General features: G+C 38.5%; 1 protein-coding gene across 1 annotated transcript in view; it reads left to right on the top strand.

Annotated features, from left to right (window-relative positions):
- Positions 1-13,367: 13,367 nt before the first annotated feature.
- The window catches only part of ZNF385D (zinc finger protein 385D), an 867,637-nt gene continuing 858,961 nt past the window's right edge, over positions 13,368-22,043 (top strand). The window contains exons 1-2 of the mRNA XM_073900820.1: positions 13,368-13,423; positions 13,744-14,172. Coding sequence (XP_073756921.1) covers positions 14,067-14,172 — 106 coding nt within the window. The 5' untranslated portion in view covers positions 13,368-13,423; positions 13,744-14,066. The remainder of the gene's footprint in view (positions 13,424-13,743; positions 14,173-22,043) is intronic.

The raw sequence follows: 22,043 nt of genomic DNA, 5'->3' as shown, positions 1-22,043 counted from the left end.
ATCATGTCCATCTCCTCTTTTTTCAGGACAATATGAAAATAAAATTAGCTTTATTGTGTTATAATATTTGACAGTCATAAATTGCCTCTTAAGCAGCCTGACTGACAACTGGATATTTGAAAATTATCTCTGGGAACCTCTTTTTATAAGTAATTTTTCAACTGATAAGAGAGATTTAGTACTGCTATGTACCATTACAAATTTGCATGAAGGTGCCATCTTAGGTGACAAGTCGAGACTGAAATCCCAGCCATGCACCCTGGCATGAGACTACCCCCATCCAGGAGAAGGGACATTTCTCCTCAACTTCAGAAGGAGAACCAACGAGTTACTCATCTCCCACAGTACCATTAAAATATCACAACATTCCCCTGGAGCCAGACACCATTTCCAAAGGAATATGGAGCAGGAAGACATTTGGAGAGCAGAGATGACCTTAAAGGAAATTCGAACTTTGGGTTGATGGGGTATTTACTCAAACAATATTATTTGAAGCTGGAAGAGACTGAATTAACTTTGATTTTAAAATTAAGTCTTCCATCCTCTTCTGCCTTCCCCCCACATTCCATCAGCAGGGAAGAGGTCTCATCAGGAAGTTGTTGAAGTTCGGAGACTTAGATGAACTACTTTTTTGTGTTTGTTTTTGTACCTTGTGAAGGCCAAGGGTAAGTCACTCCAGGATGTGCAGCTTTGGCATGCAGATTAGTTCAAGCTGAAAACAATCAAGACCCAAAAGACTCAGGGAGAAACTTTGATCTCCCCACTAAATTCCTAAAAGACTGTAGAGGACCTGCTCCAGGAAGAAAATGATCACCACAGATCACTACAGTATAATGTGAACTAGGTGTAATAGACAGGGAGGAACTTAGCAAAGTCTGTTAAAATTCTTCTCTCTGTCCCATTGTTTCTGGATGGCCCAGCAACAATTTTTGGCCAAACATTGAGTCTTTTTCATCTTCCTGAATTGCTTTCCTTCCTTTTGAAGTCCCAGACCCCTACCTCCTCCTTAGTTCAGGATGACACATATATATATAGCTCATTTTGCCTGTCTTTGAAATCTTATGTCTGTGTGGGTTCCTGATATGTATGTAATTAAATTTGATTTTCCCCTGTTAATCAATCTCATGTCACTTTAATTCTTCTAGCTAGTCTAAGGGTAGAGGGATTATTTTTCTCTCCAACAGCATCTTAATTGTGACGTATGAATTTCAACCTCATTACATATGTAAAATTTGCCACCTATTCCAAGGGGTAAGAATTAATCCTAATAGGAACTTATACATGATAGCACACAACAAGTAAAAAGTATAAGTTCTTGCCCTGCAATTGCTTACAATCTAAACTGGAGAAAATTAACACTGATATAAACATTTCTGAATATAAGTAAAGCAATTCTATGTTCATTACGCAGTTAGTGAATATTGTTCATTTGCACAATTAAATCGTATGCAATCTTTCCTTAATTATCTTTCTCTATTTTAGACATTTTAAAATTCATGAGATATAACAATAGATACAATAAAAACTTTCCAGTTTTAAAGAATTTTAGTATACTATAAATAAGTGTGGATCAAAAACCATGTAGAGAAAGAGATGTAAATAGAACAACTGCCTTTTCTTGTTATTTTAGGAAATTTATCAAAATGTGAACTTAATTTCTGTTCAGGGCTGGAATTCTAATTGAAGTAGGCTATTTCCTATATGGTATAATTTGCATAGTAATATTTTTTCTTTTTCTGATTATTGAAATTCAACCATTAGTGATTCATTCTCTAGGTGCAAGCATTGTGGTCTTTCTGTAGGCCTTTTAAAATGCAAATGCACATGGAAAGTGCAACCAAATTAAGTTCTTTACAATTTAGAATGGTTGCAAATATCAGATGGATTCTTTTCTCAGCATAGCAACATAAATGTTTTTAAGTGTTTGAAGTGAAATACACAAAGTAAGACATTAAAAGTAGGAGGGAAGGCAAATTTTCAGAAAAGTGAGTGGAAAGGTACTAAAATCCAATAGCCTATACCTCACAATTGTAGATATTGCCACTCTTTTTTTTTTTTTCATTCTGCATGTGTGTAGGTGTTAACTGCTATAATGACCACAGCATCTCATGAACTGAGCAATAAAAGAAAACATTCTGACGGGATGTTTGGCATATGGTGACACTGTCAAACCCTTGGACCTTGGAGTCTTCCATTGTTCCTATGCTTCAAATCTACGGATGACAAGGGGAGAGAGAAGGAGTGAACAGGTGTTTGCACAAAAACCCCAGAAGATTTTCGGGGCCAAGACTTTAGGCCTGTGTTTTCTGTTGATATTTCCCTGGTCAAAAGTAATAATAAGCCTTTATTCTGGATGCCAGGGGGTTGGGAATTTTCCCTGTTCCCAGGAAAAAAAGGAAATCATTAGTAAACATACAGTACTTTCCTGCCACTGTTAGCTTTCAGAATTATTAATAGGAATAATCATCTTAAAGGCAAAAAAGTCTTGAACATCTGAAGTAGAACAGAAATTTGTTTGGCACTAGATATAATTTTCCAAGTCGGGACAAGCCACTTCATAGTCATATATAACATTTCCCATCTATAGTAAATCAATAAGTACTGACTGAGTTCCCGTTGTAGCAAATATGTAAAATCATCACTTTCATTAATACCTATTTTCTACATATGTGAAACTCTGTGTTGCCTACACTAAAAAATTTAAGTACAGTAAGTATATTAGATAGTTTTATTTGTGTTCATATCAGTAGGTCAGTTAAAGCAGGGCATACATAACTCAAGCATTTTTATTTTTAACTTAGTACATATAAATGCATATTCCCCATTTTTTTTATGTAGGGCAGAGATATTCCTTTCAGTATGAGTGTTCATTGTCATTGATCTTTCGTAACTCATGATGCATATTCTACCTGGTGCACAGACTGTGGGTTTCCTGTTCAACAGCTACTCTCTTTTAAAAAATTTGTTTTTCCCTAGTGTCCTCCCCTTTCCCAAATGAATTGGGTGATTTTCCACCTTATCAGCAAATGATGTTAGGTAGTTCACTGGTTCCAGGCCAATAAGACACAAAAGAAACCTAAAGAGCTTCTTTGAAAGATATCTTTGCTCTTAAAGGGCAATTCACAAGGGATCCCAGGGTCCCTTTTCAGTCTTTGGCTCTTGGTTTGGGGGTGGGATGCCTTGAGCTGCTGCAACCATTTTGATTCAATGAAGAAAGTCTGCCAATAAACTAAATGGTTGGATAGAAAGGTGGAAAAAGGATGATTTGATTAAATTGTCGTATTAAGCAAATCTCGAACTTTTCTACCTCAGGACTTCTGGCTAGCTGGAATAATAATCCCATTATTTTGCCTTTCAAGTAGAATTTGTGTTATTTCCAGATGAAACATCTTAATTAAAATACCACAATTCCTAGTTTTCTTTAACTTGCAGTGAGATATTAAACACATTCATTAAGATATGCCAAGTGAATAATCCTTCCAGATTGTTATGATTTTTCCAATCTTTTTCAACTGTCTCCCACCCAACTCAAGAGCAGATCTCTTGGTTGGTTGGTTGTTTTTTGAGCAACTCATTTTTTCTTTTTTCTTTTCCAGTTTTATTGAGCAATAATTGACATACATCACTGTATACATTTAAAGTTTATAGCAGGATGGTTTCATTTACATTATTATGAAATGATTACTACAGAAGGTTCAGCTACATCCATCTTCTCATAGAAATAAAAAGAATAAAAGAAAAAACCCTCTTTGTGATGAGAACGCTTAGGATTTAGTCTCATGAATTTTGCTACATATCACACACAGCAGTGTTAAAGTCATATTGTACACTACATCCTAGTACTTACTTATAACTGGAAGTTTGTAACTTGTGACTACCTTCCTCCAATTCCCCCACCCCCATCCCTATCTCTGGTAACCACAGTTCTGATCTCTTTTTCTCTGAGTTTGGGTTTAAAAAAATATTTAAGATTCTACATACAAGTGAGATCATATAGTATGTCTTTTTACTCTGACTTATTTTAATTAGCATGGTGCTTTCACAGTCTATCTATGTTATACAAATGGATTTCCTTGTTTTTATGGATGAATAATATTCCAATATGGATATTATAATTCCATTTCTTTCTATCCAAATTCTTTATCCATTCACCCATCTATGGACACTTACGTTGTTTCCATGTCTTGGCTATTATAAATAATGACGATATGAACAGGGGAGTACAGATATCTTTTTCAGTTAGGGTTTTCATTTCCTTTGGATATATTCCCAGAAGTGGAACTGCTGGATCATATGGTAGTTTAAATTTTTCAAGAATCCTCTATACTATTCTCCATATGTCTGTACAAGTTGACAATCCCACCAAGAGTACAAGAGTTCCTGTTTCTCCACATCCATGCCAGCATTCGTTAAAGCTTGTCTTTTTGATGATGACCATTCTAACAGATGTGAGGTGATATCACATTGTGGTTTTAATTTGCATTTCCCTAATGAAAAGTGATGTTGAACATCTTTTCACATACTCATTGGGCTTTTATAAATCTTTGGAGAAATATCTATTAAGGTCCTTTGCCCATTTAAAAGATCTCCTATTAAGTTGCATGAGTTCCTTATGTATTTTGGATATTAACCCCTTATCAGATATATGGTTTACATGTTTTTTTCTCATGGCCATTTCAGTAGATACAAAGAAGCATTTGACAAAATGCAGAATCCATTCATGATAAAAACTCTTAAATTAGGCATAGAAGGAATATATCTCAACATAATAAAGGCCATATATAGCAAGTCCACAGTTGACATCATATTAATGGTGAAAAATTGAAAGCTTTTCCTCTAAGACTAGGAACAAGACAGGATGCCCACCCTCACCACTCCTAGTCAACATAGTACTAGAAATCCTAGCTAAAGCATACAGGCAAGGGAAAAAAAAAAAGGTATCAGAATTAGAAAGAAAGAAGTAAAAGTGTCTCTATTTGCAAATGACTTTTTTTTTAATATAGAAAATCCTAAAAACTCAACCAAAAAATCAAGTTGCAGGATACAAAATTAACATACAAAAGTCAGTGGCATTCCTATACACTAACAATGAATTTTTTGAGAAATAAATCAGTCCCATTTAAAATAGCATAAAAACAAGGAATTAATTTAACTGTGAAGAAGATCTCTACTTTGAGAAGTATAAGACATTAATGAAAGAAATTGAAGGCCTGTATGGAATGGTACTTATGTTCATGAATTGGAAGCATTACTATAAAAAATGCCAATTCTACCAAAAATCATTTAAAGATTTAATGCAATCCTTACCAAGAGTCCAGTGGAATTTTTTTTTATTTTACAGAAGCAGAAAACACACTCCTAAAATTTATACAGAAGCTCTTAAGATCCTGAGTAGTCAAAGAAATCCTGAGAAAGAAAAACAAAGCAAGAGACATCAAACTTAATGATTTCAAGTTATGCTATAAAGCTGTAGTCCTCAAAACAGTATGGTACTGACATTTGGGGGGGTATGCAAAGCATTAAATTAAATTTTCTTAGAGGCAGTATGTCTTTTTCACTTTCATATTCCATTATTTATGTAATGTTTAAGAAAAATGCATGACTATAATAATTAAGTACAACAAAATTGGCTGAATCCCAGTAAATATTTACTATAAGTGGTAGGAATAGTAACTGGAGGCACACTAAAATTAGCCTTCACCAAGCTGAGAGCTTTCAGAAATAGGTTTCTGATAGCTTGGAGGTTAGCGTAGAAGACAGAAAGTGATTAAAAATGGCTTTGAGATTCCAAGTCTGACAAGAATGAGGTACCACTATAAGCAAAAGAGAAGTCAGTGGGAGGAGATGTTGCTGAAGAAGACACACACCATTTGAGGTGAGGGGGATTTAAGAGTTACCATGTTCATTCTTTTAAACATCCAGGATAGCAATGCTCTCAGAAAACCAAAAGTACAAATTTCCATATATCTCCCTGGGAAGATAGCTAGATGGGCAAGCTGAAATATATATAATTTATACTTATATACTTAAGAGAAACTTCAGTCTCTGCTAATTTATATAACTACATAACAATCAATACATTAGTTATGGAATAGATTTGTGTTTGGGTGGCAAAATAAAAATGTTCTGAAGCATGAATGAATTACGTACATTGCACATAGTGCTTGTATGTGATTTTTCTTTGTCGGCAAAATGTCCTGAGTTTGTTACAGACATGCCACTCCATGAAGTTGCTTTGTGTATGTAGTTCAGGGCATCACTCCTATTCAGCTGGTTTCAACAGCATACCACTCTCTCAAGCCTGCATCCTTGAAAACAGCTCCTACTGTGGGAATGGTGTGTAGAACATACATTCCAAGGACAAGCAGAGGGTGAGGAGCCTCTGATTGCTTGAGTCTAGCTCCCAGGTTAACCAGTGGTCACATCCTCTCGGTGACTTCCTCCAACACAAGTTCACTCCTTTGTCAGTTTATTCTTTTTCTTTTAACTTCCCATCCATTGATTGAAAAAGATCTAGGATCCCCAGACAATCCCAAGTATGTTCTGTATTGGCCATTCCATTGATCTTTTTTAGTTAACATGTGCTCAGAACTATTTTCTGTTGACCACAGTCCCCTCCTCAATATTCAAGCTCTCATTATTTTGAGCCAAGATTTTGCTATAGTCTTACATGTATTTTTCATTAGCAATTGCAGAGTTTCACTAGTAATGGGAAAGGACTCTTAAAGCAAATTTTTAATGGAAAAAAATATTAACCAGTGGTTCTTCTCTGATTCTCTGCGAGGTTTTTAATGAGTACTTTTGTTTGTCTCTTCTAGTAGAATAGACACACTGGTGCTGAGGAATTCCACATGTGAAACAAATGGAAGGACGTTTGCATTAAAGATTTTCTGAAAAAAAAAACAATTTGATCCATTTATCGGCATAGCATAGTTCAGTGCTGATGGGGTTCAGGCCAGGCCACCCCAAAATATGGCACTTTGGCATATTGATGCTTTTGAATTAAAGTTACTTCAGTAACAGCCAGTGCAAGAGGAGCACTCTGGCTCTCCTCTGTCTGCCTGAAATTAGGAAATAATTCCCCCATGTGAAGGATGTTCTCCCTGCACCTGGGGAATAGAAGGCATCCTTACTACCACAGATAAGGAAGTCAGGGCCCAGAAGCTCTATTAAGAAACCTTGTTGCCTCATTAATTTGCTACATCAAGATCAAGCTTCTTTGTCTTGGGGACTCTTCACAAATTGTTTCTTTGTCTAAAAGTTATAAAGGCTGCCTCCTTGGGTCAGTTCTTTGAGTTTTATATTTCTGTGAGCACATACAAAAATAAAATTTGTTTTTTTTTTTTTCTCCTGCTAACTGTTTTCTGTCAATTTAATTATTAGACTAGCCAAAAAACCTAAAGGGGAAGAAAGGAAAAGTTTTCCTCCCCTGTGGTGCTGAGTCATTTGGTCAGAGACAGTCTGGAAAGATATTAGTAGACAGTAATCACACTCTTGAGAGTTAGAGAAGAGAACTGCTTCAGGATATTCCCGAAGGATATTTGCTCTTGGAGCACACTGTGTTAGAGAAACACTACAGCAGTGATTCTCAAATTTGAGTGTGTATCAGAATCTATACCTGGAGGGCTTATTAAAACAAAGGCTGCTGGGACCCACAGAGTTTCTGGTTCAGTAGATCAGGAGTGCAGCCCAAGAATCCGCATTTCTAGTAAGTCCCCAGGTGATGGTGATGCTGCTGGGCGAGGGACAACCCTTGGAGAACTACTGCCTTAGAACAGTCTCTAGAAAGAGAGGTTAGGTTTAGGCAGGAACAAGAGAAAATTTTGCTTCCAATTTCTTTCAGTTGTGTACAGGTCAATTTTCATAAAGCAGTACTTTATTCACATTTCTAATTTGCACAAAAATTTCACTCTTTCTTCTAAATAAAGTCAACTAACTAGATATCAAAAATCATTAGCAGTGTCCCTAACCTTTCAGGTATGTTCTTGACATCAGTCCACTTGTTGGCCCTGAAAGACATTTCTAGGCCTTCATGTTTTACACATTTGCTCATTTTATTTGTTCTTCCTTTTTGTCTTCCCAACTTCACCATTATTTTTGCATTTCAAAGTCCAACCCCTTCTTGAAGACTAAAATAAATTCATTTTCCTTCATTAAATTTTCTCAGATAAAGTGATAGTTTCTTACTTTGGACTTACTACATACTGTTTGTACTTTGTCATTTGTATTTTGCAAAACATTTCATTCCTACTTACTGTAGTTGGAAAAGAACCACAAATACTTTTATATCATTTATTTTGTGGCAGCCTTTTCAATTCTCAGACCCACCCTATGACACAGATATTATTATATCCATTTTGTAGGTAATTTACTTCTCTATAGTTCATTGTACTTCAAATTTAAGTTATATGATATCAGACATGTGATTTAAATAAATTTGTGTTCCCCCAGAGTACCCATCATAGTACCTTGCAAATAATAATGCTTGTCAAAATAATAATTGCTGCATTCAAGATAGGTTTCTTTGGGTTGCTATAAAGCAGTAATGATGAAATACTCAAATACTTGGGCAGGTTAGTTCTACAGGCTTCTCTGTGAAGTAAATTCTGATCATGAGGAATGACAGATCGATGTGACAGTACAAAGACCTGCTTCTCTGTTCTCAGTTCAGGATAACTCTGTAAGGTCCATTCAGCCCAGAACTTGGGTGGAGTTGGTGGAGGCCTTTGCTGAGACTGCACTGGAGTTCAGCTTCCAACCCCCCCCCTTTTTTTTTCCAGTTTTCCCTTTTACTCAGTTCTGCTTCCTTAGCTCTCTCATAGGTGTTGACCTCAAGGGCTCTCCCCAGTAAACTTCCTGCACACAAATTTCCATATCTCCAAGTCTGTTTGCTGAAGAATCCAACCTAAGACAAAAGGAATGTGGACAGACAGCATTTATTAACTCTGTTTTGCCTTTTTAGAGACAACATTTTAGAATGGAAATTAAATATGCTTTTTAATCAGAGAGATTGGAGTTTATTAGGTACCATCTCAGGGAAGTTACTTTAACTCTCTGAGCATGTTTTCTCATCTTGGAAGAGTAATTTTACTAGGTTGAAGACCAGCCTACTGCAGCATTTTAGGCGCTCAGTATAGGGAGGCCTAAAGTTGGTAAAGCTGAATCACTAGAAGGCTAAATACCTAGAGCACATTTTCTGAACCCCTCCCAGAAGTGCTTTTTATTAATTGTGTTGTAATACTATGTCTTGATTTGCAGTAAATCTTTAAGAAGCCACACGAATTCCAAGTTACTCAAAGTTTCGGGGGTGAGATTTCCCTCAGTTTTGGGGGTAGGAGCAATTTTTACAGCATGAGAGACTGGGATTTACAAATCTTCATTTCAGACAATGACAGTTTTAACATCTCAGTGGCTTCCAAGGCCGAGAGTCTGGCTCTGTGTTCATTCACAGCATTGTTGTTGACCCACACTGCTGACAGCTTTGCTGTCCTTCCTTGACCCAGTTTTCCATTATCTGATTTAATTGTTATGGCCTTGGCATTTTATTATAAACCGCCATTTTGGAAAGTGTTGGGCTAAGCATAAATTGATGTCCAAGATTTCGATCTTGACTCTTTCCCACACTAAATACAATCTGTGTTTTTGTGAACTTGATCAGTCTTTCCCTATAATCCCTGTCCATTATTCACCTTTGTGTTTCATTTATTGCCTTTTCATCTTGAACTCTATATTCAACTATCATACCTAAAGTGAGCACCAACCCCAAACACCAACCAACTACTGTGTTTTTAGTACTTACTATGTACCAAGCATTATATTAAATGCTTTACAACAGGGGTTTACAAAGGGTGGTTTCTAGGCCAGAAACATCCCTGGTAAACTTCTTAGAAACTCACATTTCTGAGACTCACCTAAGATCTAGTAATACACGAACTCTTGGGGGGAGGCTAAGCAATCTGTTTTGACAAGCCCCCGAAGTGATTCTGCTGAATGCTCTAGTTTGAGAACCGCTGCTTTACCAATATTGTCTCGTTTTATTATAAAGGCCTAAAACTGAAAGGAAAATAGTCTTATCCTTATCCCTGTTTTACAGTTGAGGAAACTAAGACTCAGAGAGATTAGGTAAATTGTGTAAGGTCTCACACATTCCATGGCAAACCAACCCCAGGTCTGAAAGACTTTGAGAGTCCCTCCTCTCAAGTTCTACTCCATGAAACCTCTCATTGTTGGATCTCCTACAGTTTCTACTTTGTTGTTTACTAAACTCAGGTAAGCCATGCTGCATACTTTGTTTCTGTACTTTTGTCCTTGAATTTTCCTAGGAGAATAACAAATAAAAATGCTGATTAACTTCATTACAATAAATATATGTTTTACCTCTGAGATAGGTTCCCACCTTATAGGATCACTTGGTGATCTTCTCATCTCTTGTGAATTCACCGTGATATCTCTGCCAAAACTTGTTCCAAATATTCTCTACTTTTTTCTAGCTCACAATGCTATTTCTCCAGTAGAAGTGCTCATCTCTGTTCTCCTAGAGATCCAGGGACAAGATAATGTAAGCCTTTCTTACATCCTGCCATTTCACTTTAGAATCTCAGTACATCTTCTTGTTTCTATTCCTGTGTTCTTTCTTCTAAGGAACAGGTGACCCATTTCTCTGTTAAGATTGATTACCTACACTCTTGGTTCACTAGTCCTGTTTTTCTTTCCATATATTGCTCAATGAATTCTCCCCTTCTCTCACCTGGAACTTTTTTCCCACACATTTGGCCCCTTAACCTCATCAACAAAGTATGTTTGGACTTTCCTTTTTCTACAGAGGAACAACCTTCCTCAATCCTGCTATCAGCCCTCTACCTCCAATCTCTCTCTTTCATCTTCAGTTGATTGTCAGATTTCTTTAAAGAATAATCTAAGATTCTTCTTTAATTCCTTTGCCACTCATAATAGTGATATCTTTTCTGTGCAACACTATTCTTGAAAGTAATCAATTAAATGTGTAGAACTAGATCCTCCTCCAAAACAAATCTAAAACCTTCCTCAAGTGGTTTTAATGTTTCTCCTTTAATACCTCTGTCCCATTTGTTTTCTGTTGTCATTTCCATTTCTGTAACAAAACTTTTCCCTAATTTGGTTTTCATGACATTGAAATAACAGAGCCCACTTAGCCATCTCTTCCCATCTTTTCGGTTGTGATTTGGTGTCTCTTATTCTTTCTATCCAATTATTAATTCAGTGAACATTTTTAGAGGCTACTATGTGTCAGGTTAGTCCCAAAAATATAAGTGAGAAAACAGTACACTGTCTCGATCCTCAAAACTGTTTATGCAGGGGGTATTCTTATCTGTGGCTCATGGATGCTGATGGGACTGAGGAACAGGAAGAGACATAGTTCTAAGCTCCTCTCCTAAGCACTTTGTGTTTCTTTCTCTCTTCAACCTCACTAACTTTACATTCTCCAACAATTAACTCCATATACATGCCCATGGCTCTAAAAAAAATGAAAGTGAACACAGGCTCTAACCCAGTATCTATTTCCTTAAAGCAAGGCTTCTATTCCTAACTGTGTAATCAACTGCATCTGAATATCTCCCCCACACCTCTAACTAAAAATGTCCAAAGAAAATTGATTATCTGATAGTCTTTCCCCAATAAGCATAAAAATACAACCAACTGTAAGTTTCCTTCTTGACTTTTCAGTTCTTAATGGTGTCACCTATTTCTAGTACTCCAGGCGTAAAACCTTAGAGATCTCTTGAATAAATCTCTCTCTTCCACACAGTTGCTGTATTTCTGTTAATTATGTCTCCTTTTAAAGACCTTTATATTTCATTTCCCACAACTGGTATCATTGTTTCTATCTTTATGATCCCTTACCTGTGGCTTCCACTGCCTCCTAAGTGCTTTCTACAATTCTATTTTCTGCTTCTGGTTCAGCCCTTTAACTTGTTTTATCAAATCTTCTTGCTGTATTTCTGATCGTGGTGGTCCCCTGCTCAATACTTTTAAAGTGAGGTACAAACTGCTCAGGGTAGAAGTCTGCCAACCTTTCAAGCTGTTTCTTCCACCTACTTCCAAGCAGTGTATGTTTGGGCCAAGGGTCCACTACTCCCCATAAATTTCTGCTCTTACTCTTTCACCTTGAGTGTCCTTCCTTTTTACTTCTGCCTGAAGGAATCATATCACATTTAAAGGTTGGTCTAGAATGACTCTCCTTCTGTGAAGTCTCTCCAGACCTCTCTGCCTTTTAAACTCTCTGTGCTAATGTGTTTGGTATTCTCTTGTGGCACCATAGACTGCCTAATATGGTGTTTATTGGTATATGTAAATTGTTCTTTCAAAGCAGGAACTGTGTCAGATTCTATTCAACCTAGGGAAGGCCTTTACCATGGTAAAGACTTAACACTTGGTGAACTAAAATGATAGGATGAGTGTTTAAATCCAGATGAAAGCATGTGTAGAGAGAGGATCAAACCAAACCAACATAATCATGCTAAGTTGAAACAACATATTTTTTAGTGCATTTACTATATTTCTCTTTTTATTTCTTTCTTCTTGGCATTTACTCTTACTGGTTTTCTTTATTAGCTTGAAAAGTGATTTAAATACTTGATAATACATACTTGAAGAGTGCTGCATTATCTGCTAAAGTCAACAACTGGCTGAGAGGATGAATAGACTACGCTTTAGAGGATGTTACTTAGCATTTTCCTTCTAAGTGACCATGTGTTTGCAGGGTGGTCACTGCTGATTATTTTTTAGAGCTCTCTTGAGAACATATAGCAAATTACTGTTATCTTTATATACTTTCATCCCCATTAGTATTCCTAATAATTTTATCAAGAGCAATGATTAATGACAATAATGACAGCATTGTATAAATGGGGCATTTTATACCTTTGCACTCTGTTCATGTTTTTAAGTTATTTGGCCTCCATAGCATGCTGAAACCCCATGAAAGACAGTGTTGCAGTGACTTGTTATTTCAGATCATCTTACAAATAGTTGGTGGTTCAGCTGATAGTAGAAAGCAGGTTTATATTTTTTGTGTTCTGCAACTCAAAATGTGGTCTTTGGATCAGCAGCCTCTGCCACACCATTAGACTTAGGGAGAATCTCAGGCCCTACTCCAGACCAATTGGAACAGAATCTGAACTTTAACCAGATTCCCTAGATGATCAGTGCGCACAACAAAGTTTGAGAAACACCCCTCTACCTCCTAAGCAAGGACAACAGAGGGTGTGTCTTCATCCCCAGGGTATTGTAGTTGGGGGGAGGGAGAGGGGGAAAGGGAGAGAGAGGGCAGGAGAGAGGGAGTTAGGGAGAAACAGAAGGGAGACTGACAGAGGTATCTGGTGAAGGAAAAAAATCCCAGGAGGACTTGGGTCCCTCAAGAGGGGTGAAAACGGGTTTTGTGGAGGTGGGACTTTCCTGTGAATTTGTAGTATCTTCACTCTATCACTTCGTATCTGCACTCAGGTTGGAGGTTCACCGTTAAAAAAGCGGGGGGAAGGGGGGTTTGTTTTCAGGTATAACTGTTAGCAACCCAGGAGGATAAAGGACCTAAGCGCAAAAGGAAAGCCCCTTTCCTGAGCCTCCCAAAGCAGCTCAATGAGCTCATTTCTAATACCTCTAGTTTCTGGATGCATTTCCCTTCCTCGCATTTCTCCTTAACACCCAGGATCCACTCACTCCATTAAAGCGAGTTCCTCGCCTCTCGGTTTCTTTCTCTCTCCTCAGTCTTCTTTCTTTTCCTGGGCACCCCCGGGCCGGCCCCTCCCTCCGCGCCAGCTTGCACCTCTCCCCAGCTGGGTGCACCTGAGGCTGGCTTGGGCTCCGGACGCGTGCGGAGCGCCACTGGGTGCGGTGGAAGCAGAGGCACGCTGACAGCCGCCTCCAGCCCGCGCCTGAGGGACAACACGCGTGGCGCTTGCTTCAGGGACTGTTCTCCGCAGCAGCCGCTCACGCCTCGCCTCGTGGTGACTATCACCACCGAAGCTGCAGGCGGGCAGTTGTGCGCCCCCGGGGCCAGCCAGCCCGGGCGGCCGCCCCTGCTCCTCCCGATGCCAGGGCCAGGGCGCCGAGCGGCCGCCAGCAGGAGGATGAAGGGCTCGGCGGGAGGAAGAAGAGAAAAGCTGCTGGGGGTGACGAAAGCTCAGCCCAGCCACGGTAAGTTGAGCGCAAAAGAGGTGTTTCGGTTCAGGTGGCGGAGTTGGCTGGGGTGCTGGGCACGGGTGCTGAGCTTGTGCCCCTGCGAGAGGTGAGGCTCACGGAATGGGCATTTGCAGGGTCCACACCCGGGACGTCCCCCTTTCCCGTGTACCCCATACCGTCAGTCTGCCCCCATGCCTCCTCCGCTCAGCGCCCAGCAGGAGGTGGGGTAGATGTGGGGGCCGGAGTGTGGAGCGCAGAGCCTGAGGGGCTCCCGCTGACTGAAACCAGGGGCAGAGGAAGCAGCAGCGGGGGGGTTGGGGGGGGTGGGGTGGGCGCCGGGTCAGCCAGGCTCTGGCGGGAGTCGAGGGCTGGGCCACCGAGGATGGGCCTGTCTCCTATTGGGTGTGTGTGTGTTGGGGGGGGGGGCGCGCTCCCTCCTCGGGAAACCTGGCGAAGTTGTTGGGATAAGAAAGCACAGCGGGCCAGCTTCATGATTGTCTTTTCTTTTTATTTTCTTCCTTCTTCGTCTTTTTTTTTTTCTTTCCTTTTTTTGTTTCTTTTCAAGATCTTCAGGATGCACAGGATTTGCGCGCAGTGTGGGGAGCTACAGTGTTATAGGAAGCTTTCCTCCAGGGGAATAATTTTAACATTTAGGGTGGAGTTGGGAGGTTAAGGGTAAATCAGTGTCCCGGGATCTGGGATCTGATTGCCTTCCTGGTCCTGGAGACTGAGTTCGAAGAGAGAACACAGGGTGAGAATACCTTGTGACTTCTTGCATGTGGGGAGAAGTTATTGTGGGTGTAAATTGGGGTCAGAGGAAAACTGCCTCGCCCAATACAGTATCGCCCCTTGTGAAATGCTCAATTCCCTCTGTCCCCCTTACAGTTCAGACTTGTCTGCATCACGTATTTCTGTAGATGATGTTTGTCTGCTTTAGCTTGAGCTGCAGCTAAAGAAACAAGGATGTGATGTTCGTGGGTGTTTGAGCATCCCCAAATTCTGGAATCTTGAACTGACTTTGAAGACTACTTTGTGTTCTGTAGGTGTAACCAAGGACCCTGGAGCTAGTGCTTTTTTATGACAGTCCTGTGGTGCTTTCTGGGGATGTCATGGGGGAAATTTGTCTCTCTCCTCTTGAGGCTGTTTGCTAGCTGTCTGTTAAAAGTGATTTTCATGTCCAGTCAATTCTGGTTCACTGTGTTCTCTGAAACCAACTGGAAAGGCTTATTTCCCTCTGGGTTTTCATGTCACCCTTGCCCTGTACTGGGTAATTTAGTCACTATAATCTTTGGTCTGTAGGCATGAAAGGCAAATATGGGTCATCTCAAATTATGTAGATTGATGCAGCACAGCGTGTCTGGGGTTTGCTGCAATTTCTTCACATTTCCTTCCAGATGTTCCTCAGAAATTAACTTGAGCACTCTATCCATGGAGCTAAAACATAGACTGGGGGAATGGACAAACATCTTGAGTTAATGTATTATCTTAGATTCCAGTAAACAAAGTGCTGGGAGCTTGCTATGCTAGGAAAAAGGAACCTAGGCCAAAATATAGGATGTCTGGACTGTTTTTGTTCTGTGACAAAGTGGCTGAAGGACCTTTGGGGTCATTTGACAACAAGAACAATAGTAATAAGGACATCAAGCTTTTTTTTTTTCCATTCACTGCACACTAAGCAACATACTAAGGGCTTTACAGCTCCTGTAAGTGCATAACATCCCCAAGAAGGCAACATCCTTACATCTCCATTTTGTCAATAAGGAAAAACAGACATGTAAATTTTGGAAAAGACATGTAAATTTTGGAAAATTTCCAGTTAATGTTTTAGAACCTGAGATTGCTGGACTCCAAAATTAGATCCTTTAGCCACTACACAATCTTGTTAACCTCATTTGAAAAGCGGGAGTACTACCTGAGTTCTCAACACCATGAAAAATTAGTACGGCAATGACCACATCATAGATTTTTTCACAACTATTTAAAATGTTTAATTTAACAGAAATGTTGAACTTAGACTTCAAACAAATGAAAATTGTGTGGCATTTATGTAATTTCGTGTGCCATCTCTAGAGAGAGCTAAATGCTGAGGTCTTGGTGTTTCCCTTGACAGTGTTCCTTCTTTGAGCCCCTTTATTGTAAATCAATAGTAGTATAGTCTAGCCTTTCTCTTAACAATGTGTGATTTATAACATCAAACATACCTGGTGCTAACATCACGTTTGTATGACTCTCTAGAGTTATCCTGAGGTCTACCTGGACACTCTCATATTTTAGCCAGCTTATAATTAATGCTCAGATCTTAACAGGATGTTGAATTTCTATTAAGAGATACTAGCAGCTTGTTTGAAAATTTCCTTTCTATTTTCAACAGTATTTTCAAAACAATTACACCCCCTGCTGTGATTTGCTATTTACTAGGTGCATCAAAAGTACAGTAATGAAAAATGTTTGCAGTTCAACAAAACATAGTGTCATCTATGGTAACAACTTCAGCTAAAAGATTGACATCCAACTGAGGGCTTATTTTATCTGAAATTTAATTAAGATGTTGCATTTCTTCCTGCAAAGTGTATGCAGGTAGTTGGGTACACGTCTTCCATTCTTTTCTTGTAATCTCCAACTTTATAAATTCATTAGTGATGAGTTCTTCAGATAATTTATGTTCGTGCTTGTCTAAAGATTTTAAGGTTTTAAAACTAAGAGCAAGAACAACAAATAAGATGCATGTGTCATATTTCTTCACAAGCTGTAATTATACTTATCTGGGGAATAGTGATATATGTTAAGTTATAGATCTGATTTGCCTGCAGATGAATGGAATTACCAGATAAAAGTATATAAATCCGTTGGGATACTAATGATATTCACACCCCAGATGTGGGAACAGCTTTGGAAAATAGAGAATCTTTGAGAAGTTAAGCTATTTTACTATGTTTCATTGCACTTGAGTAGTATCTTGTTGTTTTCAAATAAAACTACATTTCTCTATTCTAGTAAACTAGTGGTTATTCCCATGATTTCTTTTGTTTTAGGGTTAAATTATATTTTCTGGTAGTAACTTAGCATTGCATGAAATATAAATTTGTGTCTTTTCTCTTGATACATTTGAAGGCTTAAAAAATCACATTTTGCCTAACATAAACAATACATTTCTGAATATATATGGGTTTTAGCAGGGATATAAAAAATAGTGTAGTAATAACTTGCCTAGAGGTTTTATTTTTTGGAAGTAGATAATGAGGTTGTTTTAGGGGTTAACATGTTTAGCCATAGTAATGAAGTATTGAAACTAATTTTGAATATGAATTGTTGAATTGCAAAATACTTTATGAGGAGTATCTTGTAAGTGGGTTAACCTTATAATCACATGAACATATGTTCTGTGTTTTACAAATTCAAGTTTCATATTTGCACAATAGGACTATTAGTTTATTTGATATTATTTGGTGATTTGAGTAGCCAGATCTCTGGAAAATTATTTAAACTCGATAAGCATCTGAGTCACATTGATATCACAAACAGAAGAAACTAATACTGGGGAACAAGTTTTTTTAAATGTTTCAAGAGCTTAGAACTCAAGGTAGGTGAGACTCCTTAGTTTTTTGACAAGTGCTCTAAAGAGAGTTTGAATAAGATAAAGCCCGTGGGTTGAACATCAAGCAAGCACTTCAGTAGCCTGTTAGGAAACCTAGATCAGCTCAAACGGAGTTATGTGCCTAAAATTCATTAGTGTAATTAATCTTTTGGACAAGTGAATAACACATTAGAGATCATTTAAAAATTACAGTGCATTAAAAATATCTTAATTTATATATTCTAGGGCCTGCTAAAATTAGCAATACCTCCCCTTTCTGGATTGACCCAGTCTTAACTTAAAAAATAAAGTTCAATGACAGAGAACTTTAAGGATATTGAGAGGCAGAGATGAGTCAAATTTCTTCATGAAGTCTTTATTCCATTTTAAATGTGATTTTAATCGTATCCAGATAGTTCTGTACCACTTTGAGTGTTTTGCCCAGATTGAGCATGGGATTCAAAAAGTATCTTATTCCTTAACCTACTGATGAACTGGTAGAGAATACTAGTACAGCATTCTAGAGTGGCAACAGGGTCGGGGCTCCTGGGTGGCTCAGTTGTCAAGCGTCTGCCCTCGGCTCAGGTCACGATCCCAGTGTCCTGGGGTCGAGCCCCGCGTTGAGCCCCACGTCGAGCCCCACGTCGAGCCCGGTGTCTGGCTCCCTGCTCAGCGGGAGCCCTGCCTCTCCCTCTCCCACTCCCCCTGCTTGTGTTCCCTCTCTCACTGTGTCTCTCTTTGTCAAATAAATAAAATCTTTAGAGTGGCAATGGGGAACTCTAGACCATTTAATGACTTTCTCTGTAGTGTCATTCAACCATATGTTTCATTTTTTTGCCTTATTTGAAACACAAAGGGGCAGTTCTCCCCGATCTGGAATTATATGTACCAAAGCAGGCAAACATGCAGCATGCCTAAACTTGGTCTTTTAAGGGAGAGGTTTACAGTAAAGGAGAGTTCTTACTTGGCATCCATGTAGTTACGTAGCCCATCTTCTAGCAAACAGTACTAATCTTGGCATATCTTGATTACCCATTAGACCTATCTGTCACCATGAGAATAAATACTAATACAGTACAGTGTTAGGGAGGTCCATTTGAGGATTTAACTAAGGATTTCTCATAACATGGAGTCAGACTTTCTCTGTTAATTTTGTTTATGATCTTGTAATGTGTCCTTTTTTTTTTTTAAAGATTTTATTTATTTATTGGACAGAGAGAGACACAGCAAGAGAGGGAACACAAGCAGGGGGAGTGGGAGAGGGAGAAGCAGGCCTCCCACGGAGCAGGGAGCCCGATGCGGGGCTCGATCCCAGGACCCTGGGATCATGACCTGAGCCAAAGGCAGACGCCCAACCAACTGAGCCACCCAGGCGCCCGTAATGTGTCCTTTTTTTATATCTAAAGAGTTAATCACTGCTGTTTATATAATTTCTTATTAGAAATTATTAGAGATTTGTTTCTCCTTTAACAATCTCTCATCTACCCTCAACTGAAATGAAAGAAAAATTAATGAAATGTTTCTATATTATTTTTATTTTACTTAGAGGAATACATTTGAAACTCCAGAAGGCATCCTGAAAAATCTAGATTTTAAAACTATTTTCTTGAGAACTTTTATGAGTTAGTCTCAGTGTACCAAATCTATCCAGAATACCTAGAATTTAAAGAAGAAAGATTTCAAGTACTGGATTGAGTTCTCAGCTAGTTAAAATCTTACATTCATCACACAATTTGGCGTTAAAGTTATAGAGACAAAATAGTCATTTAACATGATGTAGCATTTAAGAATGTGAACTCAAGAACTAGAATGCCTGTTTGAATCCTTGTTCTTTTCCTTACAAGCTGTGAGAGTTTAATCAACTTACCATACATTTCTTTGCCTTATCTATAAAATGGTGGTACTAAGTGACTTATTTCATAGGTTGATTGAAGACTTAAGATGATATGCGTAAAGTGCTTCAAATAGTGTCTAGTACAATGTGAATATGCCATAGATATTAGCTATTTTTAATCATTGTCATATATTAGTTGTCTGTAGTTAGCGCACCAGATTGCCACAAATTTGGTGGCTTAAAACACAGAAATGTGGAGAAGCTTCTTGCAGCTTTGGGTGGCTGTTGGCATGCCTTGGTTTGTGGTCACATCACGCCAATCTCTGCCTTTGTCTTCCCATTACCTTCTCCTCTGTGAGAAGAATTTCCCTCTGCTCTTCTTTTATAAGGACATTTGTGATTGCGTTTAGGGCCTATCATGGTAATTCAGAATAATTTCTTATTTTAAGCTCCTTAGCTTAATCACACGTGCAATGATTATTTTCCCAATAAGGTGACATTATAGGTTCTAGGTGTTGTTAGGATCTGAGGGGCTGGAGTGGGCAGTGGGAGGATTGGGTGTACATTATTTTGCCTACTATAATCATCATCCTCATATTCTTGCACTGTGCTAGATGTATGAAAAGATGGCAGAACCTACATAACTAAATTATGGAAAATGTAGAAAGGATCAGAAATTTCATATATTTTTGAAGCACGTTGTCTTAATTTATGTTCAAATTTTGACCAGATTTTTAAATCAAAGACTTCAGGGCAATTAATTATTTTCTGTTCACTTCAACATAATGCAGTCAGTAAATATTTGATGAGTGGTTAGTATATGCTGATAGAGTACTGGTGCTGGGGATATCAATGTCGACAGGAAAAGCAAGGCCCTGGACTCATGGAGCATTTAGTGTATTGAAAAAATAGCTAGACAACTACTACCTTTCAACTAGTACTTTTATGAAGTACGATTGCCTCCTTATGTTTTTTTTTTTTTAAAGATTTTATTTATTTATTTGAGAGAGATAGAATGAGAGTTAGAGAGCACAAGAGGGAAGAGGGTCAGAGGGAGAAGCAGACTCCCCGCCGAGCAGGGAGCCCGATGTGGGACTCGATCCCGGGACTCCAGGATCATGACCTGAGCCGAAGGCAGTTGCTTAACCAACTGAGCCACCCAGGTGCCCCGCCTCCTTATGTTTAAGATCAAGATTTTAGGAGCAAAGAAATGCTATTAAACTCACATTTGAGATAAGGAACTAGGCTAAGAAATACACATATACATACCTAGGGCAGGACAACTTTTAACTCAGTTTCTTCTGGTTGTAATATATATGCCATAAAATAAAATGAAAAATCAGGGACAAATTTAACAAAATAAATAAAAATACACTTTTAACAATATAAAAGAATTTTGTCAACCACATAATTAACTAGAAATATCAACTAATAAGATATTATGGTTAATTGGACTTGGGTTTAGCTGAAAAGTTAAGAAATTTTCTTCTAGAATTGTTATATTTTATATTTTTTTCTAAAAGGTATTAGTTGATTTTCTGGCCTTAGTGAATTGACACTATTTAATTACTTATTCTTTACCTTTTTTTTTTTTAAAGATTTTATTATTTATTTGACAGAGAGAGAGAGAAAGTGAGCACAAGCAGGGAGAGTGGGAGAGGGTGAAGCAGGCTTCCTGCTGAGGGGAGCCCGAAGCAGGGCTCGAACCCAGGACCCTGGCATCATGACCTGACCCGAAGGCTGACGCTTAACGGACTGAGCCACCCACAGGTGCCCCTGTTCTTTACCTTTTTAAAGAAAATCATAGTAAGAAACATAAAACATAAAAGTTGCCACCTAAACCAATTTTAAGTGCACAGTTGAGTGGCATTAAGTACATTCATAGAGTTGTGCAACCATCACCATCACTAATATCCAGAACTCTCTTGTTCTTGCAAAACTAAAACTCTACCCCTTTAAACAATAACTCCACGTGCCCCTTCCTCCTATCCCCTGGCAACCATCATTCTACTCTTGGTCTGTAAGTTTTTGACTATTGTGAATACCTCATACAAGTGGAATCATTTAGTATTTGTCTTTTTTGTGACTGGTTTATTTCACTTAGTATAATGACCTCAGGGTTCATCCAGATAGTAGCATATATTAGAATATTTCTTTTCTATTATATGTATATATTACATTTTGTTTATCCATTCATCTATTGATGGGCACTTAGGTTGCTTCACCTATTGTGAGTAATGCTGCTATGAACATGGATGTACAAACATTTCTTTCAGGCTGCTACCCAGAAGTAGAATTCCTGGATCATATAGTAATTCTATTTTTAATTTTTTGAGGAACTGCCATAATGTTTTCCTTGGTGGCTGTACCATTTTTCATTCCCAGTGCACAAGGGTTCCAGTTTCTCTGATCCTTGCCAAAACTCATTTTCCCTTCCTTCCTTCCTTCCTTCCTTCCTTCCTTCCTTCCTTCCTTCCT

The sequence above is a fragment of the Callorhinus ursinus genome, unplaced genomic scaffold (assembly GCF_003265705.2).
Source record: "Callorhinus ursinus isolate GAN/ISIS: 27379988/994484 unplaced genomic scaffold, GSC_fseal_2.0 scaffold1, whole genome shotgun sequence".
Lineage (NCBI taxonomy): Eukaryota > Metazoa > Chordata > Mammalia > Carnivora > Otariidae > Callorhinus > Callorhinus ursinus.
This window is presented reverse-complemented; position numbering and strand designations above follow the sequence as displayed.